The 18353-nt window shown below is 55.2% G+C and overlaps 2 protein-coding genes and 1 non-coding gene across 17 annotated transcripts in view; all 3 read right to left on the bottom strand.

The window, feature by feature from the left end:
- Positions 1-3205: 3205 nt before the first annotated feature.
- RCC1 (regulator of chromosome condensation 1) lies at positions 3206-14886 on the bottom strand. Of its 3 annotated transcripts, none has more exons than XM_075047620.1 (14): positions 14862-14886; positions 14561-14609; positions 14067-14112; positions 13413-13476; positions 10686-10747; positions 8918-9002; positions 8618-8805; positions 7692-7871; positions 7510-7606; positions 6786-6908; positions 6417-6572; positions 5929-6048; positions 5335-5487; positions 3206-4703 (listed from the first exon to the last, which is right to left on the bottom strand). In XM_075047620.1, exons 6-14 carry the CDS (start codon positions 8988-8990, stop codon positions 4528-4530), a joined length of 1266 nt encoding a protein of 421 aa, XP_074903721.1. In that variant the 5' UTR covers positions 8991-9002; positions 10686-10747; positions 13413-13476; positions 14067-14112; positions 14561-14609; positions 14862-14886; the 3' UTR covers positions 3206-4527. The 3 variants fall into 3 exon arrangements, with proteins under 3 accessions (XP_074903721.1, XP_074903722.1, XP_074903723.1); XM_075047621.1 differs by lacking the exon at positions 14862-14886 and adding an exon at positions 14710-14855; XM_075047622.1 differs by lacking the exons at positions 10686-10747; positions 13413-13476; positions 14067-14112; positions 14561-14609; positions 14862-14886 and adding an exon at positions 9487-9548.
- LOC142040668 (small nucleolar RNA SNORA73 family) lies at positions 14250-14454 on the bottom strand. Its single transcript, XR_012653264.1, has one exon. It is a non-coding gene; the product is annotated as a small nucleolar RNA SNORA73 family (small nucleolar RNA).
- Positions 14887-15216: 330 nt separating the features above from the next.
- PHACTR4 (phosphatase and actin regulator 4) overlaps positions 15217-18353 on the bottom strand; it is a 68631-nt gene continuing 65494 nt past the window's right edge. For all 13 annotated transcript variants that reach the window (XM_075047604.1, XM_075047617.1, XM_075047605.1 and 10 more), the window contains 3 exons: positions 18045-18182; positions 17320-17396; positions 15217-16718 (listed from right to left, as the gene is read on the bottom strand). In XM_075047604.1, coding sequence (XP_074903705.1) covers positions 16703-16718; positions 17320-17396; positions 18045-18182 — 231 coding nt within the window. In that variant the 3' untranslated portion in view covers positions 15217-16702. The remainder of the gene's footprint in view (positions 16719-17319; positions 17397-18044; positions 18183-18353) is intronic.

Genomic DNA, 18353 nt, shown 5'->3' with positions numbered 1-18353 from the left:
AGCTGTTTGCTCTCAGAGCTTATCGACTGCGTTCGGGAAGCAGAGCCCGGCCACCGTGAGAGGATCCCAGCTCACCGACAGCTGAGGTGATACGGGATGACCAAGCAGGAGGCTTTCGGCAACTGAGGAAACAAGGAAAATCCCGTTCGGGGAGGAGGAATCCTCTCCATCCGCCTGGCCTTTTGCCATGTGCCCAAAGATGCTGCACCCCGATGGGGACACCCCGGTTCAGAGGGACAGGAGCTTCTTGGTGCAACCAGAGCAACCGGGCCAGGCTCCGTGGAGAAAAGCCTCCCCAGGTACCTGCTTGACCCCTCGCACTGGCTTTTCTTGGTTCAGTTTTGCATCATGAAACTCTTCCATGTCCAACAGTGGGACTGAGAAGGAGGGATCGGGAAGAACTGCCCTGAGCTGATGGTGAGAGACGCTGGGAGCGGAGCTGAACCCACCGGGGACACCAGCCCCAGGGACCAGCAGCCAGAGGGGTAACGAGGAGGGGAGAACCAAGCCCCAGCCAGCCCCAGGTTTGCACTGGGGAGGTTGCAAAGCAAAAAAGGTTTGCTGCCGACGGACGGTCACTGGGACGCGGTGCCTCGGCCAGGCTGGTCGGGTCCCTGCCCGGCTGTTCCACGTGTTCCCTTCCCCTCCATGCTGCCAGTGACACCTCGGGAGGGCTCCAGCCCTTACCAGGGCAAGTTTTGTCCTTCCTAAAATAATTTTCCACAGGGTTTTGAACAGCACATCACCTCTACAGAGTCCTTACCTTCTTCAGGAGCCATTCACACCACACAGAAATTGCACCAAAACCCACACCTCAAACTCCCTGGACCCCAAGCCCAGTTTAACTGACAATTTAACCCACCTGCATCTAACCCCAACCCCAACCCCAACACAGCCAGGGCCGGAGCCACCTCCTTCCACCCGGGCGCTGGGAGCCCCACAGAGTGAGCAGCCACTCTTCCAACCCCAGCAGCCTGTCCTGGTTTTGGCTGGGATAGAGTTAATTTTCTTCCTAGTAGCTGGTACAGTGTTATATTTTGGATTTAATATGAGAAGGATGTTGATAACACGCTGATGTTTTCAGTTGTTGCTAAGTAGTGTTTATACTAACTGAAAGATTTTTCAGCTTCTCATGCTTGGCCAGCAAGAAGGCTGGAGGGGCACAAGGAGTTGGGAGGGGACACAGCCAGGACAGCTGACCCAAACTGGCCAAAGGGGTATTCCATACCGTGTGACGTCATGTCCAGTATATAAATGGGGGGAGTTGGCTGGGGGTCACGGATCACCGCTCGGGAACTGACTGGGTCAGCAAGTGGTGAGCAATTGCATTGTGCATCACTTGATCTGTATATACCAATTATTTTATTATTATTATCATTATTATTTTCTTCCTTTCAGTCCTATTAGACTGCCTTTATCTCAACCCATGAGTTTTACTTCTTTTCCCTGATTCTCTCCCCCATCCCACTGGGTGGGGGGGAGTGAGTAAGCGGCTGCGTGGTGCTCAGTTGCTGGCTGGGGTTAAACCACGACAGAGCCACTATGGCTTGTCAGCATCACCCCGATGCCGGAGGAGTCCCATGTCTCCCTTTATTAAGTCTCTCTGCATTTCTTAGCTATAAATAGGTCGGCGAGGTTCGAAGCGAAGGGCGTGAAGACGCATGAAAAGCAGCCGCCGAAGCAGGACTTTGCAGAGCACGGCACAGCCGTCTGTGTCACGGTGGCATCAATGGGCTTGGAAAAAAGGTGGCAAAGCAACTCAGAGTGGGGTTGGTTTTTTCCCCTGGAAGGGGAAGTTGGTTTTGGAAACAACACATTAACATTGAGCTTGTCACCGGGAGTCAGGCCCAAGACAACGAGCAATTTCCCCATCAGGTATCCAGGACCAGCAGGTCACATTTGATGGACGAGCATCAAAAGGAGGGTGACGGTCCCCAGGGAGCAGCACTAGCCCCGAGATTAGTGAACACTCGCCGACAGCTCAGCCCGCAGTGTCGGCAAATCACGGGCTCCATCTTTGGCAATAAAACACTCCCCACGGGCCCACATCCCAACTTCACACTTACACGGAGAAAAAAAAACAACACAAAGCCCTTTGCAAGCCCAGCGCTGCAACCACCAAACACAAACCCGGTCTTTAGCGGTGGGAGAGGTGGGTGCCCGCAGCACCCCCAGCCTCATGCCAGACCCTCACCAGCTGCCCACCGAGGCTGTCCCTGACTGTATATCAAAGCTCATAAGACGTGGGAGCAGCGGAGGCAAGAGGCTGCCGGCAGCCCAAGCTGCTCCCAGCACCCACCAACCACCTGCCCAAAGCCCATCCCTGGCCGGAGGCTCATTGAGGAACCCGCTCCATCCCAAACTAATTAAGAGTAAACAGACACCAGCGGCTCCGGTCACACCAGGATGCAGAAATTTGCTCTGTCAGTGCCAATATCTGCGCCGGAGCGCACACACACGCGTCCGGCTCAGTTCCGACAGAGCCGCCGTCAGCACCCAACCTGCGGCAGGGATGAGCCAAGACACCTTCCAGCCGTGCCGGTGAGCCCAGAGATGCCGGGGATGGCCCGTCAGACAGGCAGGGTGTTGCAGGGAGGGTGATGGGGACAAACAGGTCCCCACAGACCCCATCTGCTCTCCCTACCCCACTTCTCCCAGTCCAGCCGTCCAGCAGTGTCCAGCGCCTTCTCCTGCTGCCATCCCGCGGCTGTGTCCCACAACTGCACAAGTACACCCGCGTACGGCACCGGACACGGTTATGGCACCCGAGGGTGGTTCTGCACCCCTACAAAGCAGACACCCATCTCGACCTGTCCCCAAGCGCCACGGTCAGAGGACCGGCCCCACGCTGCAGCGGCTCCTTGCCCAGGGGTGGCAGGAGGCCAAGGTGTCCTCCGTCCGTCCCCATCTCCCCCCTGAGCACGGGCTGAAGGATGCTGAGCGCCTGCTCAGCCCTGGGGTCCCCTTCCCCAGGGCCACCTCGGTGCAGATGCCAAAGCTGAGCTGGCAACGCAGCTCCCGTGACAGCTCAGGGACAGGATCACGGCAGGGTTTATGGAGAGAGGTGGCAGGAGGGGACACGAGAAGCCCTTTCTGGCGTAACCACCCTCAGATGTGATCCCAGAGCAGGCACGTGCCCACCCAGGGAAGAGGGCTGCCCACCCCTCCAAACCACAGGAAAACCCAGGGTTTATAAAAACTCAGTTTATTCCAAATGTTAAAAGATTACAGTTTTTTTTCCTCTCTTCCTCAATTAATCAACCAAAATACTTTACATTTTCTTTTAAAAAAATTCAACCTATTCTGAGCCATTGTACAAGTCGCAGCCCCCCACCCTGCACACACCCCCTGCTTCCCCCTATTGCTATAACTTAACATACAAAATTTAATCTTTGCAGACCCCCCCTTCTCAGTCCAGGTACCTGGAAGGCAGCACAGAAAAAGAAGATGGGGCAGGCCGGGTGCAGGGAGGGAGACCAGTTTGACCAAGACCGGCAGCAATGGGGAGGGAGTCCCATTGTTTCAAGCAATTCAATGCATAGCTGGGTTTTGGCTGTCTTCTCAGTAAGGCCCTAACAGCAAATGAAGCTCCTTCCTCAGCAAAGGAAAGAGAAAAAATTAAAATAACAAAGTCCCCACCCGTGGGATGGATTTTGTTGGGTTTCCGAAGGCAATGGGAAAGAGCAGGAGTGGCTGGGACTGCAAAAAGCAGTGCTGGAGGCGGCTGCTCCAGGCAGAAGAGAGCAGGGGAACCTGCTCCCGGCCTCACTGCCTGGGAGATTTTGGCTCAGATCTGTAAGCGGTGATGGGTGGGAGGCAGGACCCCCCCTTCTTCAGCAGCCACAGCTCTGCATGCAGCATGGGGCAGGCATCATCCAGCAGCGTTCCCCCTCGCAGGCTTCCAGCCACCCGGCAGGATCTCCCCAACGCAGCCACAAGCGTTGGGTGCGAGAGGAGAGAGCTCCCTGGGAGCGTTTCTGCTGCACCGAGAGATCTCACCTGGAACAAGCCCAGAGGGCTTTGGTGGGCAACAGGAGACAAATCCAAGTTGGAGAGGTAAAAGATGTTTAGGTTAAGGGGATGGAGGAGCACCCAGAGATGGGGAACATGGGGACCTCAGAAAGCCCAATGCCCAAACCCTTTTGTGTAGTGAAGCACAAGGCCCTCAGTTTTGCTGGGCCAGGAAATATTAAAAAAAAAAAAAAAAAAAAAAGCCAGACAAGAAGTGGAAAACCCATCCACAGTACTGAGATCAGTTTAGGACCAAGCCAACCCGGGGGAGCTGACAGAGCACCGGGCACCGCAGGAAGACAGACACACGCTTGCAGAAAAACACAAGCATCCCTGAAGACCCCTGCTCCAGCCACGCAGATGCTGCCAGGGCCCGGCTCCGGGAGCCTCCTGCCCTCCCCACCGCCATCGGCGGGAGACCAGAGCTGGAAACTGGGCACCCAACCCAGACAGAAGGTGGGGGGGTGTGTGCGGGCCCCGTGATCCCGCTGGGCCTGGCTGCGCGGCGTCGCTTCATCAACTCTGCTCCTTGTCCTTGACCAGCAGCACTGTGTGTTGGCCGCCGCTGGACACGGCCAGGACCGTGCGGTTTTCCAGCTGCTTGCCTGTCATCTCCACAGGGCTCCAGACATCATCCTCCTCCCCTGTGCCCAGCTGGTAGTTGGTGCCCATGCCCCAGGCAAATGCTCGTCCTGCAACAGAGGTGATGCAAGTTTGGACTTCAAAGTGGCTGCACGATACGGTGGGAAGGGGACCCAGCAGCCAAACCCAAGAGGACTTCACACCCGGGCAGGGGGATGAGCAATGGGTGCCAGAGACGCAGGCAGCGGGAAGAGGAGCAGTGCTTGGCAACTCAAAGAGGCATTTCATCACACAGCTAAGGCAGTGTTTTGTCCCCGGGGAGCAAACCAAATCCATCAGCCCACTACAAACCTTCTTTCCCACCCTGCCGTGGGCTGCAGATGCCGTGCACAAGCATGCATAGCACCAGAGCACAGAGGTCTCGCAGCAGCAGAGTTCAGGGTGCGGAGAAGGGACCGGCAGGCCAATGACCCCCTCCTGGTCAACACCCTGTTATGAACCTTGCTGCCAAGGGCCCACAAAAATATTTGAGCAGCTGCTGCCCAGCTGCCACCAAGGCTGGGTGGTCGATCAGCGCCAGGACCTGGCTCCAGTCCCAACCCAGCCAGCAGTGTGCGATGAAGCTGTACGGGGCCAGCCGGATCCAGGGGGGCCAGGCTGGGCAGAGCAACAGGATGGTCGGATGAGAGGTAGGGAGAGTAGTTAGGACAACATTCCCAAGCCCATGGCCCCGGCACTCACCGTCACTGCTGACAGCGTAGCCAACTGACGCGCCGCATGCGACAGAAGAGATGCTGGGGAGCTCTGGGATGACTGTGGGTGTGCTCTTCTCCTCCGCCCCTGCCCCGAGGCCCAGCCGGCCGTACTCTGCCCTGCCCAGGCTGTAGGCTTTACCTGGAGCACAACAGACGCACAGGAGAGGTGACTTGAGAGGAGCAGAAGCCCGCAGCAGGCCACAGTCAGACCCTCTCCCGCTGGTCTGACTCCTGGAAGAACGTCACTCCTCCCTATGACACCCTAGATCCCAACCAGGAGGTGCAGGCTGGGATAGAGACCCTTGAGCTCCCCAAAATCAATAGGGTGGGCGGGTGCCTGGACAGACTATTGAGCCTGTGAGAGCAGAGTTCACAAGTGACTCTGGGTTCCTGTCATCCTCCCCGCCCTTTGCTGCAAATTCATGCCACCCTTGTTGCCTTCCAACACCAAGGACTTGCGAGGGCTCTAGCACATCACCCTCACTCCAACACCTCCCCCAGCTGGGACGAAGGCCATGGGAGTCACCCCCCCCATCCCACTTTGTGCAACTCCCAGCCCATCAGTCATGCTGGTGCTCACCCTCCGAGTCGACGCACACTGTGTGGTGCTGTCCGCCGGAGAACCCGACCCAGGACTTGGTGGAGTTCTTGAAGCATGTCAGGTTCTGTGGGGAGAAGCAGGGCTCGGTGCCCTGGGTCCCTGCGGGGTGGGACACACAAACCCAGGCAGATCAGATCCACAGGCACAGAAAGCCCAGGCCAGGCAGCGGCACTGAGCCATTCACCCTAGGGCTCACCCCACCAAAGACTAACACAGACCCCCCAAGTCCCAAAATCAAATTTCTGCTCAAACCCACCAGCTGCAAGGGCCAGGACCTAAACCCAGAGCTATGCAGGGTGACCCCCCAAGCCCAATTTCCAGCTCCGGTGTGTCTGGTGGGTGCTTGGTATTCAGGATCCAGGGTGCCCAGCAGCATCCCCCCAGCAGGCCAGGGCAGCATGGGACCTGGAAGTCTGCAGCCAGACCAAAGCAGGGATGAGATCTGGAGAGACGTAAGCGAGGCTCACCCAGCTGGTGGTAGTTGGAGAGGCCAAATCCATAGATGTGTCCCTCCTGCGTGATGGCGAAGGTGAAGTAAGCCCCGCAAAAGGCGTCCTGGAAGCGCATTTTGCCTCTGTTGCCTTTGCCTTTGACAGGGACGCGCTGGGGGACCAGCAGGCGCTCTGGGGGCAGGAGGCAAGGCGTCATACAAGGTCTAGTGATTTACACTCTTTCCATCCCCCCTTAGATCCAGCTCGCTGAATCCAAGCAACCGATTTACACACAAGCCCATGAGCAGCAGGGGAAGAGACTGAGTCTCTTTGCTCCTCTGCAAAGCACAGAGCTGGAGATGAAGGAGACAGCACTATGCGCCTCCAAGCACCAAAGCAACTCACGCAGCCCTTTCCTTCCTCCTCGGTTGGCAAAGAGCGCCGGCACTCTCCCCAGCTGGCCCTGCTCGCCGCAGCCACACGTAAAGAGGTCACCGTCCACCGTCAGCATCACTAAGTGGTCATTCCCTGGGAGGAGAAGAGGGAGAGGAGTGAAGCAGGAGTCATGCTCCAATAACCCAGCAAGACCCAGGGGCTGAGATCCCACATGTAAACTCCAGCTGTCCCAGCTTTCTAGAATTCAGTGGGGTTTACTGCACTGGATACCTTGACACCAGATTCTGGCACAAATTAAAACCCCAGGATCTCCCTTTTCCTGATCCCAGTTCCCCAACTGAAACTCCAAAGAAGTTTCTCTGGGAAGGTTTAGGGGCACATGCCCCCTCCCTGCCTCACCTGGGCCCTGGACAAGTTCCCTGGTTGCTCTGCTCAGATTCCCCAAGTCTAGAAGAGGGTAAGCGGTTTGACCGTGCAGGCTCATGGTTAGGGCACTCTTGTAAGGCATTTTACATCAGATTGGGTCAAATATTAACAATACCATTGGGGCTAGAAGAGACACAAGGTCTGTTCTCTGAAAAGCCAGAGAAGAGCAAGCACACCCTTGTACCTGGCTCAGAGCAGCCAAGAGGGAGGAAAAGGACATGGACCTTCTGGACCTTCACCTTCTCCCAACAGTTGCAACAGCCTCATGCACCAGCCTGACCCATGCACACCCCAGGACCTTGCTCACCTGAGACAATTTTAATGACGGGTGCACTGAGCTGGAGCAGCACAGGAAGGGAGCTCGTCTTCATGGGCTCCAGCAAGCCGATCACCCCATTGTTATCCTGGGTGGAGAGACAGACGTGGGGACATGAGTCACAGAAGCAGCAACCATCAGCAGAGCTTCCAGCATCCAAAAAATCAACATACCCGAAAAGAACCCCAGACAAAAACCCTGCCGTCCTCTGTCAGCGCGGCCGTGTGACTGTCCCCTGCAGAGACCTGCACCACCTTTTCCTGCAGCTCCACCAGCCCCGGTGTGGTCTCCGACCCTTCTGCTGAGGTGTCACGCCCGAGGGCACCTTCATCATTGCAGCCAAAGGTGTAGATCTACAGATAAAGAGTGAAGATGGTCAGGATCATAGAATCATGGAATAGTTTGGGTTGGAAAGGACCTCCAAAGATCATCTAGTCCAACCCCCCTGCAATGAGGGGGGACATCTCCAACTAGATCAGGTTGCTCAGAGCCCCGTCCAACCTGACCTTGAATGCTTCCAGGGATGGAGCATCAACCACCTCTCTGGGAAACCTGTGCCAGTGTTTCACCACCCTTGTCATAAAAAATTTCTTCCTCATATCTAGTCTAAATCTCCCCTTTTCTAGTTTAAAACCATTACCCCTTGTCCTATTGCTCCAGGCTTCTCTTCTCCAGCCTGAAAATCCCCAACCCTCTCAGCCTTTCCTCACAGGAGAGGTGTTCCAGCCCTCTGATCATTTTTGTGGCCCTCCTTTGGTCCCGCTCCAACAGGTCCATGCCTTCCCTGTGCTGAGGACTCCAGAGCTGGACGCAGTGTTCCACGTAGGGTCTCAGGATGGGACTCAGAGGGGCAACAGGTCGAGCATGAAGCCAGGGGACAGAGACCCACCAGGCTGAATTATCCCTTTGACCCTCTAAAATGTAGTGGTCCATGGCATGGAAACCACACTCATCCCTGGTGCTGGCACGAGCTACACGTCTGGGCCGAGCAGGGTCCGATTCAGACCCCTTGCTCCAGGACACGTCCCAGAGCTTGCGGGGAAGCGCGGCTCAGCCTCCCCACACCCCCCAGGTGCTGCCCCCTCCACGCTGCACTCACTTTTCCCGTCTGGCTGAGGCACACCGTATGCATCCCTCCGGCTTCCACCTGCACCACCATCTCCGGCAGCTGCACCAGGGCCGGCTTCTTCCTCTCCATCACGTCCTCCCCCAGGCCCAGCTGGCCAACATCCCCCTGCCCCAGCGTCAGCACCAGGCCGGGCTGTGTGCGGTGGGATGAGTGGCAGACTGTGGGGCAGAAGGGAGATAAATGCCATATAGATAGCACAGGGGGAACAACGTTTCCATTAAAGGTGGCCCCTGGGAAGGGGGAGGGAGAACTCCCAGGGATTTTTCTTACTTTTAATCTTCTTCCTTCCAGGAGACTCGTCTTCTGGCACCGGGCTCTTCTTCGCAGTGCGTTTCCCTGGCATAGTGCCTCGGACCTAAACACCAACGACGCCCTCTTAGGGGGTCACCCACGGGGCTGTCAGTGGTTTGAGCTTCCCCCCCTCCCCTCCCCGGATCACCCGAGGGACCAGTGACCGAACTGGGACTGGAGCACCCATCTCCGCTCCCACTTCAGGCTTCCGTGGGTGTCCCCGGCCCGAGCCGTGCCGCCACGCCGCGTGTCCCGACCCCACGAGCCGCGTGGGCCGGGCTCCCCCCCCCTCCCCGGCCCTTCCCGCCGTTTGAATTCCCCGCGCCGCCCCCCGCCCCACGTGGGACCGCGCAGGCCCGCGGCCCGGCCCGGCCTTTTCCTCCCGCCGGCTGCCGCTCGCCGGGACGGCCGGACGCACCGAGGGCTGGCGGGGGCTCGGCGGGACCCCCCCCCCGTCCGTCCGTCCGTCCCTTCCCCTTCCACCCCCGCTCCTCTCCCCGTCCCCCCTCCTTCCCCTCGCCGCCCCCAGGGCCGCGCCGCGCTCTCACCTCCGCTCCGCCGCCGGCCGGCCCGCTGCCGCGCTCCCTCACTGCGCATGCGTGGGGGGCGGGGGGAAGGGAAGGGAGCGCAGCGCCGGCCGCTCGGCGGGGCACAGCGCACAGCGCCCTCTGCCGGCCGGCGGCTCCGCGACCGGGCGGGGCAGAGAGGGCAGGGCAGGGCAGGGCAGGGCAGGCAGGGCAGTGCAGGCAGGACAGGGCAGGGCAGTGCAGGACAAGGCAGGACAGGGCAGTGCAGGACAGGGCAAGGCAGAGCAGGGCAGTGCAGGACAGGGCAAGGCAGAGCAGGGCAGGACAGGGCAGGGCAGGACAGGACAGTGCAGGCAGGACAAGGCAGGACAGGGCAGTGCAGGACAGGGCAAGGCAGAGCAGGGCAGGCAGGGCAGGACAGGACAGGGCAGGGCAGTGCAGTGCAGGCAGGACAGGGCAGTGCAGGACAGGGCAGGCAGGGCAGGACAGAGGGGGCAAGGCAGGGCAGTGCAGTGCAGGCAGGGCAAGGGAGAGTAGGCAGGGCAGGACAGGGCAGGGCAGTGCAGACAGGACAGGCAGGGCAGTGCAGGCAGGGCAGAGTGGGCAGGGCAGGGCAGTGCAGGACAAGGCAGGGCAGAGTGGGCAGGGCAGTGCAGGGCAAGGCAGAGCAGGGCAGTGCAGGACAGGGCAGGGCAAGGTAGGGCAGGGCAAGGCAGAGCAGGGCAGTGCAGGACAGGGCAGGCAGTGCAGGACAAGGCAGTGCAGGCAGGGCAGAGTGGGCAGGGCAGTGCAGGACAGGGCACGGCAGTGCAGTGCAGGCAGAGCAGGGCAAGGCAGAGCAGGGCAAGGCAGGGCAGGACAAGGCAGTGCAGGACAGGGCAGGGCAAGGCAGTGCAGTGCAGTGCAGGCAGGGCAGTGCAGACAGGACAGGCAGGGCAGGCAAGGGCAGTGCAGTGCAGGCAGGGCAGGACCGGGCAAGGCAGTGCAGGACAGGGCAAGGTAGGGCAGTGCAGGCAGGGCAGGACCGGGCAAGGCAGTGCAGGACAGGGCAAGGTAGGGCAGTGCAGGCAGGGCAGAGTGGACAGGGCAGGCAGAGCAGGCAGGGCGGGCAGGCAGCTGCTATCCTGGAGGCCCCTGACCACCCTGCGCAGGCTTCTGCAGGGACTCCCGGTCAGGGCATGCCTCGGTTACTGCGTACTTAACTTGTCCTGGCGTCCTACCTCTAAATAGCAGCGATTCCTACAGTCTGCATAGCTATGGGCTCAGCGGCACAGCAATAGATCTGCAGCAAAAAATAAGACATTTAACGCAAGGAGAGACTAATTGGGTGATGATAGTGAAGCAAGACTATTAACAAAATCCGGCACGTCCACGCTCTGAGGTCTGGCAGCCAGGACCACAGCAGAGATGCCATCTAACAGAGGTTGCTCCTGAGCCATTTGATGAAAATATGACCTTATTTAACTTATTTACACCCTATTTGATCTGTTGGGATTGGTTTGCCTAAAAACAACAAGTTCAGTAAAACCCACGCTCCTTGCGATGCTAGGAGGTAGTCTGAAGTCCATCAATTCTGGGTAGTTAAGTGAGAGCACGAGCTGATTTCAGACTGAATTTTTCAAATCAGCTACAGTAGCGTTTTGAACCATTTCAGGTGTAGCAGAGCTGTTTGCAGTGGCCTTCTCCAGCTTGGGAATGCCCAACTGTGGAAATAACGATTGCATGAGTTGATGAAGAGTCATTGACCTTTGTACTGGGGGATTAAAATAATTTTGTTTACGACATAAAAAGGGCTTTAGCAGAGGTTCCTGCCCATGGGGGTGGAGGACTCACTCTGCCACAGAGCCAGGCATCAGAATGGTGGGCCACCACCACACGTGCCTTGAACCATCGCGATGCCAGCAGAAAGAATGCCTTCAACTGTTGGAAGAGCAACTGGGTTTTATTAAGCACATTTGACCCACTCGGACTCTTTGAAGGGGTCAGATGTTGTTTGGACAGCTGGTTTCTCAGCTGCTGTCAGCACTCAACCATTGCTTTGTCAATTGTAATGTCTGGAATTGGGACCCATTAATTTGTGGTATTTTTGGCAGCTTGTGCCATTAACGTCCCAAGTAATGTTCCAGGATTCCATTCGTTCAAAACACAATATCGCTTCAAATCACAGATTCATCCTCACAACCAGACTCCTTAGAGTTGTAAGGACTCCTCAGAGTCCAGTTATTGGGACTTTTGGAACTTGCTGGTCCTCATAATTACAATTATCTTAAGATAAAGCCAAAAGCTTTATTTGGCTTCCAGTGGGGGTTCACTGATTGTTTAGGGCAGACTACAGGGCTCATCCCCATTGTGGTGCACCATCCTCATCCTTTGTTACAGACCACCCCAGCTTTTCCACCTTACCACTGCTTTAAGTGGGAAACCCGCTTTTATTCTTGAAGCAGGAATCGGACTGAATTTCTTGTGGCATAACAAGATAGCAAAGCAACAGTCCATGCCTGCAACAGCAAATGCTATCTTTTGCCTGACAGGATAAGTCTTTTCTGTTTCACTCCTTAGTTCTATTCCAGTTAGTATGTAAATCCACCCCTCAGATGTTCTAGACCAAAGGCCTACATAAGCTATTAGCATGTAATAGCCTTTTTTAAACAGAAATCAAATTCCTAATTGTGTAATTGTTATTCCAGGCATGGATCTCTTCGGATGAGCTGATAAGACATCCAATACCCTACCCTCTCCCTTTGGGTTTCAGGTGGGGCAGAGCCAGGATATCTAGCCAACTGCTGCAGGGTGGCAGTAAGTGACTCATGTTTTTGCTTTAACCCTTTAAGCAGAACCTCCACAAAAGCCACCCATCAGCATTGTTCTGCTTGTGCGCAAGAGTCCAAGAGTGGACTTGTCATTCCCGCCACAGCAAGACCTGGGGTAGAGGGTGAACCATTCTGGGTTTAGCCCTGAAGAGCTGATACAAAGATCACCTGCTCCTAATCCAGCCTGAACAGCTAATAACACAGGTTTGAAGTGGGTTTCTGCACCTTTCACCATCACACTCCAGACAGGACACACAAACAGCACACAGGAATCCCATTTCTGACTCCAAGTGAGAGGCACCAACAGCAATGGCCAGGATTTCTTTCATACTCCAGGACTAACCAAGCAATCGCTCACAAAGAAACATACACCAAGGAAAAAATGTTTATTTAGTTCTCTACTGCAGCTAGATACAGGTTTACAAATCAGTACTTTGAGGTCTTATTTCAGGTAACAGGGATGCACAAATTACTGCTCCCACCCACATCCTATGAGCCACCCCTCCAGTATCAGCTTCCCATAGAATGTCCTCAACACCCATCAGGCTGAATCACATCTTCCCCAGCAGCTGGGATCAAGGGTGGCCCCACTGATGGCTGGGGTTGTTGGTCTGCAGGCCAGCTGACTGCAAGTCCAAGCCCACACACAGAGCATGTGGTGGCTTCTTCTTACTCCTTTCTTACACCCGAGGCCCCCACCCTTTGACAGCACCCCAAAGCTAGCTCCTTCCAGATGGGCCAGGCCAACCAGTCTTGCTCGTCACATGGCAGCAGCTTTCAGGCATGTGCATGCCGGTTCCACCATAGCCCCATGGCTCTACCTGCTTTCCTCATGTGTAGCTCACCCACACAGGCTCAGCCCCAGGCCCTGCTTAATTGTACCACAACCTTTGCTATATGACCAGGTACACTCAAGCTGTATCTGCCTCAGCCTTCTATTCTGACACCGCAAGAGGCCATTTAATGGACAGTCCCCAGCCAGAAGCATGTGCTTTTGGAAGGCCACCAAATGCAGGCATCTTCTGCTTCCAGCCCGTTCCGATCTCTGTGGCGACATTTTGATTGCACATGCTGCAGGAACTGAACCTTAGCTACCACCTCTGTAATTATGTGGGCCAGTACTCTCAATATACTTACCCTGTCCCACTAGACACACAAGATTCTTTTCTGTTAGCATCTCATCACCATCAGTCACCAGTGTCTGCAACAATTTAGAAAAAAATAAAATTTTAAGTCCAGCTACACATTCCCAGTCCTAAGCAAGCATGACATGTGCCTACCACATGCCCTCCCCCAGTATTATCCCAGTGTTCCACCACCCACATCAATGATGCCGCCTTCTTTGCAGGGGGTAAAAAGTCTGCTCTGGCACCAATTAAGACAAAAGGGGTGATTACAGGGGTCTAAGCCAGGGCCTTCACAACTTTCCAGTAAGTTTGTTTCTGCTCTTTCCCAATTCCTGTATCACACAGGTAAGGTCTCAAGCTAATCAAACAAATATCCTTTACATCCACTTTGCCAAGGATTTCCTCCCCACTTTAAAAAGATTCAGAAATCAGCCTCCCTTTCCCCTATCCACCCAAAGTTCAACAAAAAACTTAGAAGCTAGGGAATGCCTAAGCTCAGCTTTTGCTGTTAAAACAACGCCTCTAAAGCCTGCACTGGTATTCAATTACTTCAATTCAGTTTCCATAAGCCACTTAAAAATAGCTAGGTTATTTAAACTATTAAGAGAACTGTGTAACTACGCACAGCTAACAAATATTAAATTATTAGTGCAATATTACTCACCTCCCACATCAGTGCTCCACTCACTTCTAAACTTGAAAAGTTGGAACTGGAAATAATAAAAGGTCTTTTAGGCAATTGCTCAGGAGTTTCTCCTTTTCCCGTTCTCCCTCCCCCCCGAGCCGTGCAGACTGGCACGTGTCTCCCCATGCCCCCCCACACCCCTGAAGCCATTTTGAGTGGCAGAGCTGTTTCCTGCATGGTTTATCTCCTCTGTCACCGCCCGAGGGCTCAGAGAAGCAGTAGGAATATGCAGGCTGCAGACTCGAGGCCCGGCTTGTTCTCCAACGTCGTGGAAAGGGACTGTACGTCACGGGCCCGAAGGCCTACGCTCCCATGCGCCACACGGACAGAGCCGAGAGAGAGCGACTTCTCCGGATATCCACGTTGGATTGGCGTTTTAAAGCACTACGGCCACCTTCACCCCCAAATCCACACGCGTCCCCGCTTTCCCTTGCTCCCCGAAGCTCAGACGTGACCCCACGGCGGATACTCACGTCGGGAGCGAGCTGGACGAGGCCGGGCCGCGGCAGGCGTCAGTACAGCCTTAGGAAAGAGAAGGAAAAGACGGTGAGGAGCGGCTGAGGACAGTGCGGCCCGAGGGTGCCCCCTCAGCAGCGCCGAGCACCCAGCGAAAGCCACTCACAGCCTCTTATTAGCACAGAAACAGGGACGCAGCGTCCCTACAGCTGGCCGCAGGCAGCGTGGGCCTTCACGGCCGCTAGGACCCCGCACCACAGCGCGGGGAAGGGGAAGAGAAGGGGAAGGCCGCGGTCGCACCGCCGGAGCAGGACTTACCTCCACCCGCCACCGCTCCTCGCCGCGAAAGAGACCGAGTGCGCCCGCGTCGCGGTATTTATAGAGCGGGGGGGGCGGGGCTAGGGGGCGCATGCGCACCGCGCGAGAGGGGTGGGACACTGGGTGTGGGCGGGGAGGTGGGCGATGCGCGGGGGCGGGGAGGCGGCGGTTGGCGCATGCGCGGTGGGAAGGCGGGAAAGGCGGCCGCCGGCGGCGAGGGGCGGCCATGGCGGCCCCGCGCCCGCTCCTGGCCCTGCCGTGAGGTACCGAGGGGCGAGGGGCAGAGTCTAAGCAACCCCCCCCCCCAACCCTTCTTCCCCTCACCGAGGCGTTTAAAACACGACCACAAAAGCAGTTTAAAAAAAAAAAAATCCTAAAATACTTTTATTCAATAATTAAAATCTGTTGATGAGGAGACTGATATACAACGCAATGATTTAGTCTACAGGCGTACTGTACAGGGGGAAGCTGTGAGGGAAGAAGCCCTCCGCCATCTCCCACGGGCAGGGCCGGGGCCGTGGGGTGACGGCAGCCCCGGGGTGACAGGCCCCGGTGTTGGCACAGCACGGAGGGACCGGCGGCACAGCGAGGCCCACCCCGAGCAACGAAGGAGACAGGTTTGTGAACAAGGCAAGTCCTTCTCTCCGTTCCCATGCCCTCCTCATCCTGCGATACTCCCTTCTTCACGTTCAGTGGCATCTCACACATGGGTTAGGTTTTGTGCATGATACAGCAGTGGCCGATAACCAGATTTTTTTTTTAAAAAACACCACATTTAGGAAGAACCAATATAAGATCATTCTCAGAAGAGAAAGAATATCTTAAGGTCACTTTTTAAACCTCTTCTTCCCCTCCCTTCCACCCACACAGTGAAATTATCAAGTTTCCAGTAGGTTTAGCTGTAAAAATGAGAAAAGGCAAGCTTCACCCTGATTTGGGAGAGTAAAAAACATTTGTGAGGAAGCCACAATAAAAAGAATTGACTACTCTCACAGCTTCCCCAAATTAAAAAGTTTTAAAAAGGCAACAGTCATTTCCTGGTTCTGTAATTTGTTAAACAAGCCTAGATACCTCAGGACAGGATCTGTTAACTTTGCAGCAAGTGTGAGAGAGTGGGGAGGGAATGTTTTATACATCTGTGGTTTTTGTTTTTCCTTTTTTTCTTTTTTTTTTTTTTTTACAAAAAGATGCAGCATATGTTAATATCTATACAATTCCCTTCCAGGACAACAAACTGTTGGTCAGTAGTGATTCAGGACATTAAAGACATGACAGAGACGCAAGCAAAACCAAAAAATTACGAGTCACATGTCAGTTGTCTGCCAGGTCAGCATCTGCACAGGGTTCTCTGTACACAGCTAATATACACATATGCTTCCTAGCACATCCACTCTCCATTCCTCAGCTTTACAACACTAGAGCTGCCTTTTTTTTCCCCTCCTCTTGGTAAGGAGGAGGAAACGAAGGAGTTGCACTCCCAAAAGGAGTATGTACAGCTGAGAACTGGGCCTGTCCGGGCTGAGAAAGGGAGCTGGGGAATGAACTGTTCATTCACATGTGCATGGTCTCCTGGCAGAGATGCTGGCGCCGGAGCAGAGGCGTATTGCTGAGCCGCGCGAGGTATAGTGTTCAGTTCCAGCCTGATGGCACACGAGACGTGTTTGTTCCAGTGAAATGCTACATTCAGACAGGATTCCCCTTTCCCTGGCCGAAAGCCCTTTTCTGGATATGTTTTGAAGGCAAATCTTGGAAGAGCCAAGGTTCCACCTCACTGTATTGCCTAAGAGAGGGACGCAGAGAACTTGCAGTCCTCTCGGGTCTCTTGCTCCCTTCTTGGAAGACTATGGTCGATGGTACCTAAAAGCCAAATGAAAAATCCGAGTGTCATCCTTGAAACTCAGGTTAAATGGTTACCGAGGCACTACAGATAGCCAAAAAGAGTAAACTGAATTATCTCTTAACTCTCAGCCCTCATTGAAGCTGTTAACATCAAACAATTTCACCTCTGCCTTAGAAAGCTCTTGTGCTCTGCACTCATCTTAGCCACACAGAGCAACTGTTGGGGGGGGAAAGAATCACCTGGGCCATGATCCACAGGTTACTTCACAGATAATATCCAAGCTAACTACCAAGGTGTTTTGTGGCTGTGGCTTCTGCTGCACGTCTCTAGCGCCAGAAAAGCACACTCCAGCTGCAAGGTCACGCTGGTTTCAGATACCTCAAACCAGCCACTGGTCACTTTTGAGTTTGCAGGATCAAAGCCCCTGTTTAAGGAAGAACAACCCACTTCATGTCTGCTACTCCTCCAGTCCCCCTACACCACCAAGGCAGAAAGGGACACTAAATCTCCAACTGCATACAGGTCATTTTTCTAATGTTTTGCCTCTCAACAGTACCCATGCAGCACAGCTCTCCCAACAAGACTGAAACTCTAAGCGAGTAACATGTTCTTACTCACCTCGTGAACTGCTTGCTGTCCTCGTGGACTTCCATTTCACAGCTCTTAAACTCATTCAGCTCCTTCCGGATGGCAGCCTACACAAAGAGGGAGAGATGTTCTTTATCTCCGGCTAAGGCATGCATATATTTATCCTCTCTCCCATCTCAAGTGAGCTCAGACATGGCAAGAAGTTGCTGTACCTCCAACAGACCTGCTCAGGGCTGATCTGTACCACCTTTCAGTGGTGAGGAGGTAAAAGGAGGTCTGACTGCAGCAGCCACCCCAGGTTTCACAGTCTGTTCACACTAGGCTGAGTTTAGTCTGCCCCACCTCCTCCACACTGAGGGCTGGGCAGTCCCCTCAGGTGGCCAGGGAGGACAAGAACAGAGGGCTTCCCTGCCAGCTCCTTGCCTAGTCCTGCCCCAGCCTGCAAGGAACAGCACTCTTCTGATCAACGCCCTGCACCTCGCTTCTGTCACTCAGAAGGTGAGGCAGAGGCCACGCTGGCGTGCAGACCATGCTGACTCAGGCTCCATGTCACCGCGGAGGGGGCAGGAAAGCAGGGCTGGGTACAGCACACATGGGTGAAGGGACACTGGTGACGCCTGGTGGGGTGGCAGAGGGAAGGATGAGGAGGTGAAGCAAAAGGAACCGAGCAAATCTCCTCGGCTTATGCTCTTTTGCATGGGACATCCTGATCTAGCTCCCCTCCCTACACCTGGGGACAGGACACTCCCTGTTACCTTGTCAGCCGGTGTCAGCTTTGTCCATGGCTTATCTGCTCGCCGGTCATAGTCTTGAGCATCTGTTACTTCCACATATTCGTTAAACCTCAGGATCTTCCTGGCCTGCAGCTCTGCCACTGTAGGCCTTTGGCTAAGCTGAACACCAGCAAGAACAAAGAAAGTTAGTTTGTGCCTTGTCCACAAAGCAGTCCAGGACTAAGCATCCCAAGCAAAACTAAAACCAGTTCCCTCATTGGGCCTGAACCACAGATACTACTACGTCCTGCTCGCAGCCTGCAAGGGACTAGGCAAACCCTCTTACAGACA

The sequence above is a fragment of the Buteo buteo genome, chromosome 16 (assembly GCF_964188355.1).
Source record: "Buteo buteo chromosome 16, bButBut1.hap1.1, whole genome shotgun sequence".
In the NCBI taxonomy this organism is placed as follows: Eukaryota; Metazoa; Chordata; class Aves; order Accipitriformes; family Accipitridae; genus Buteo; species Buteo buteo.
Note: the sequence above shows the minus strand (reverse complement) of the source record. Positions and strands in the feature narration are given on the sequence as shown.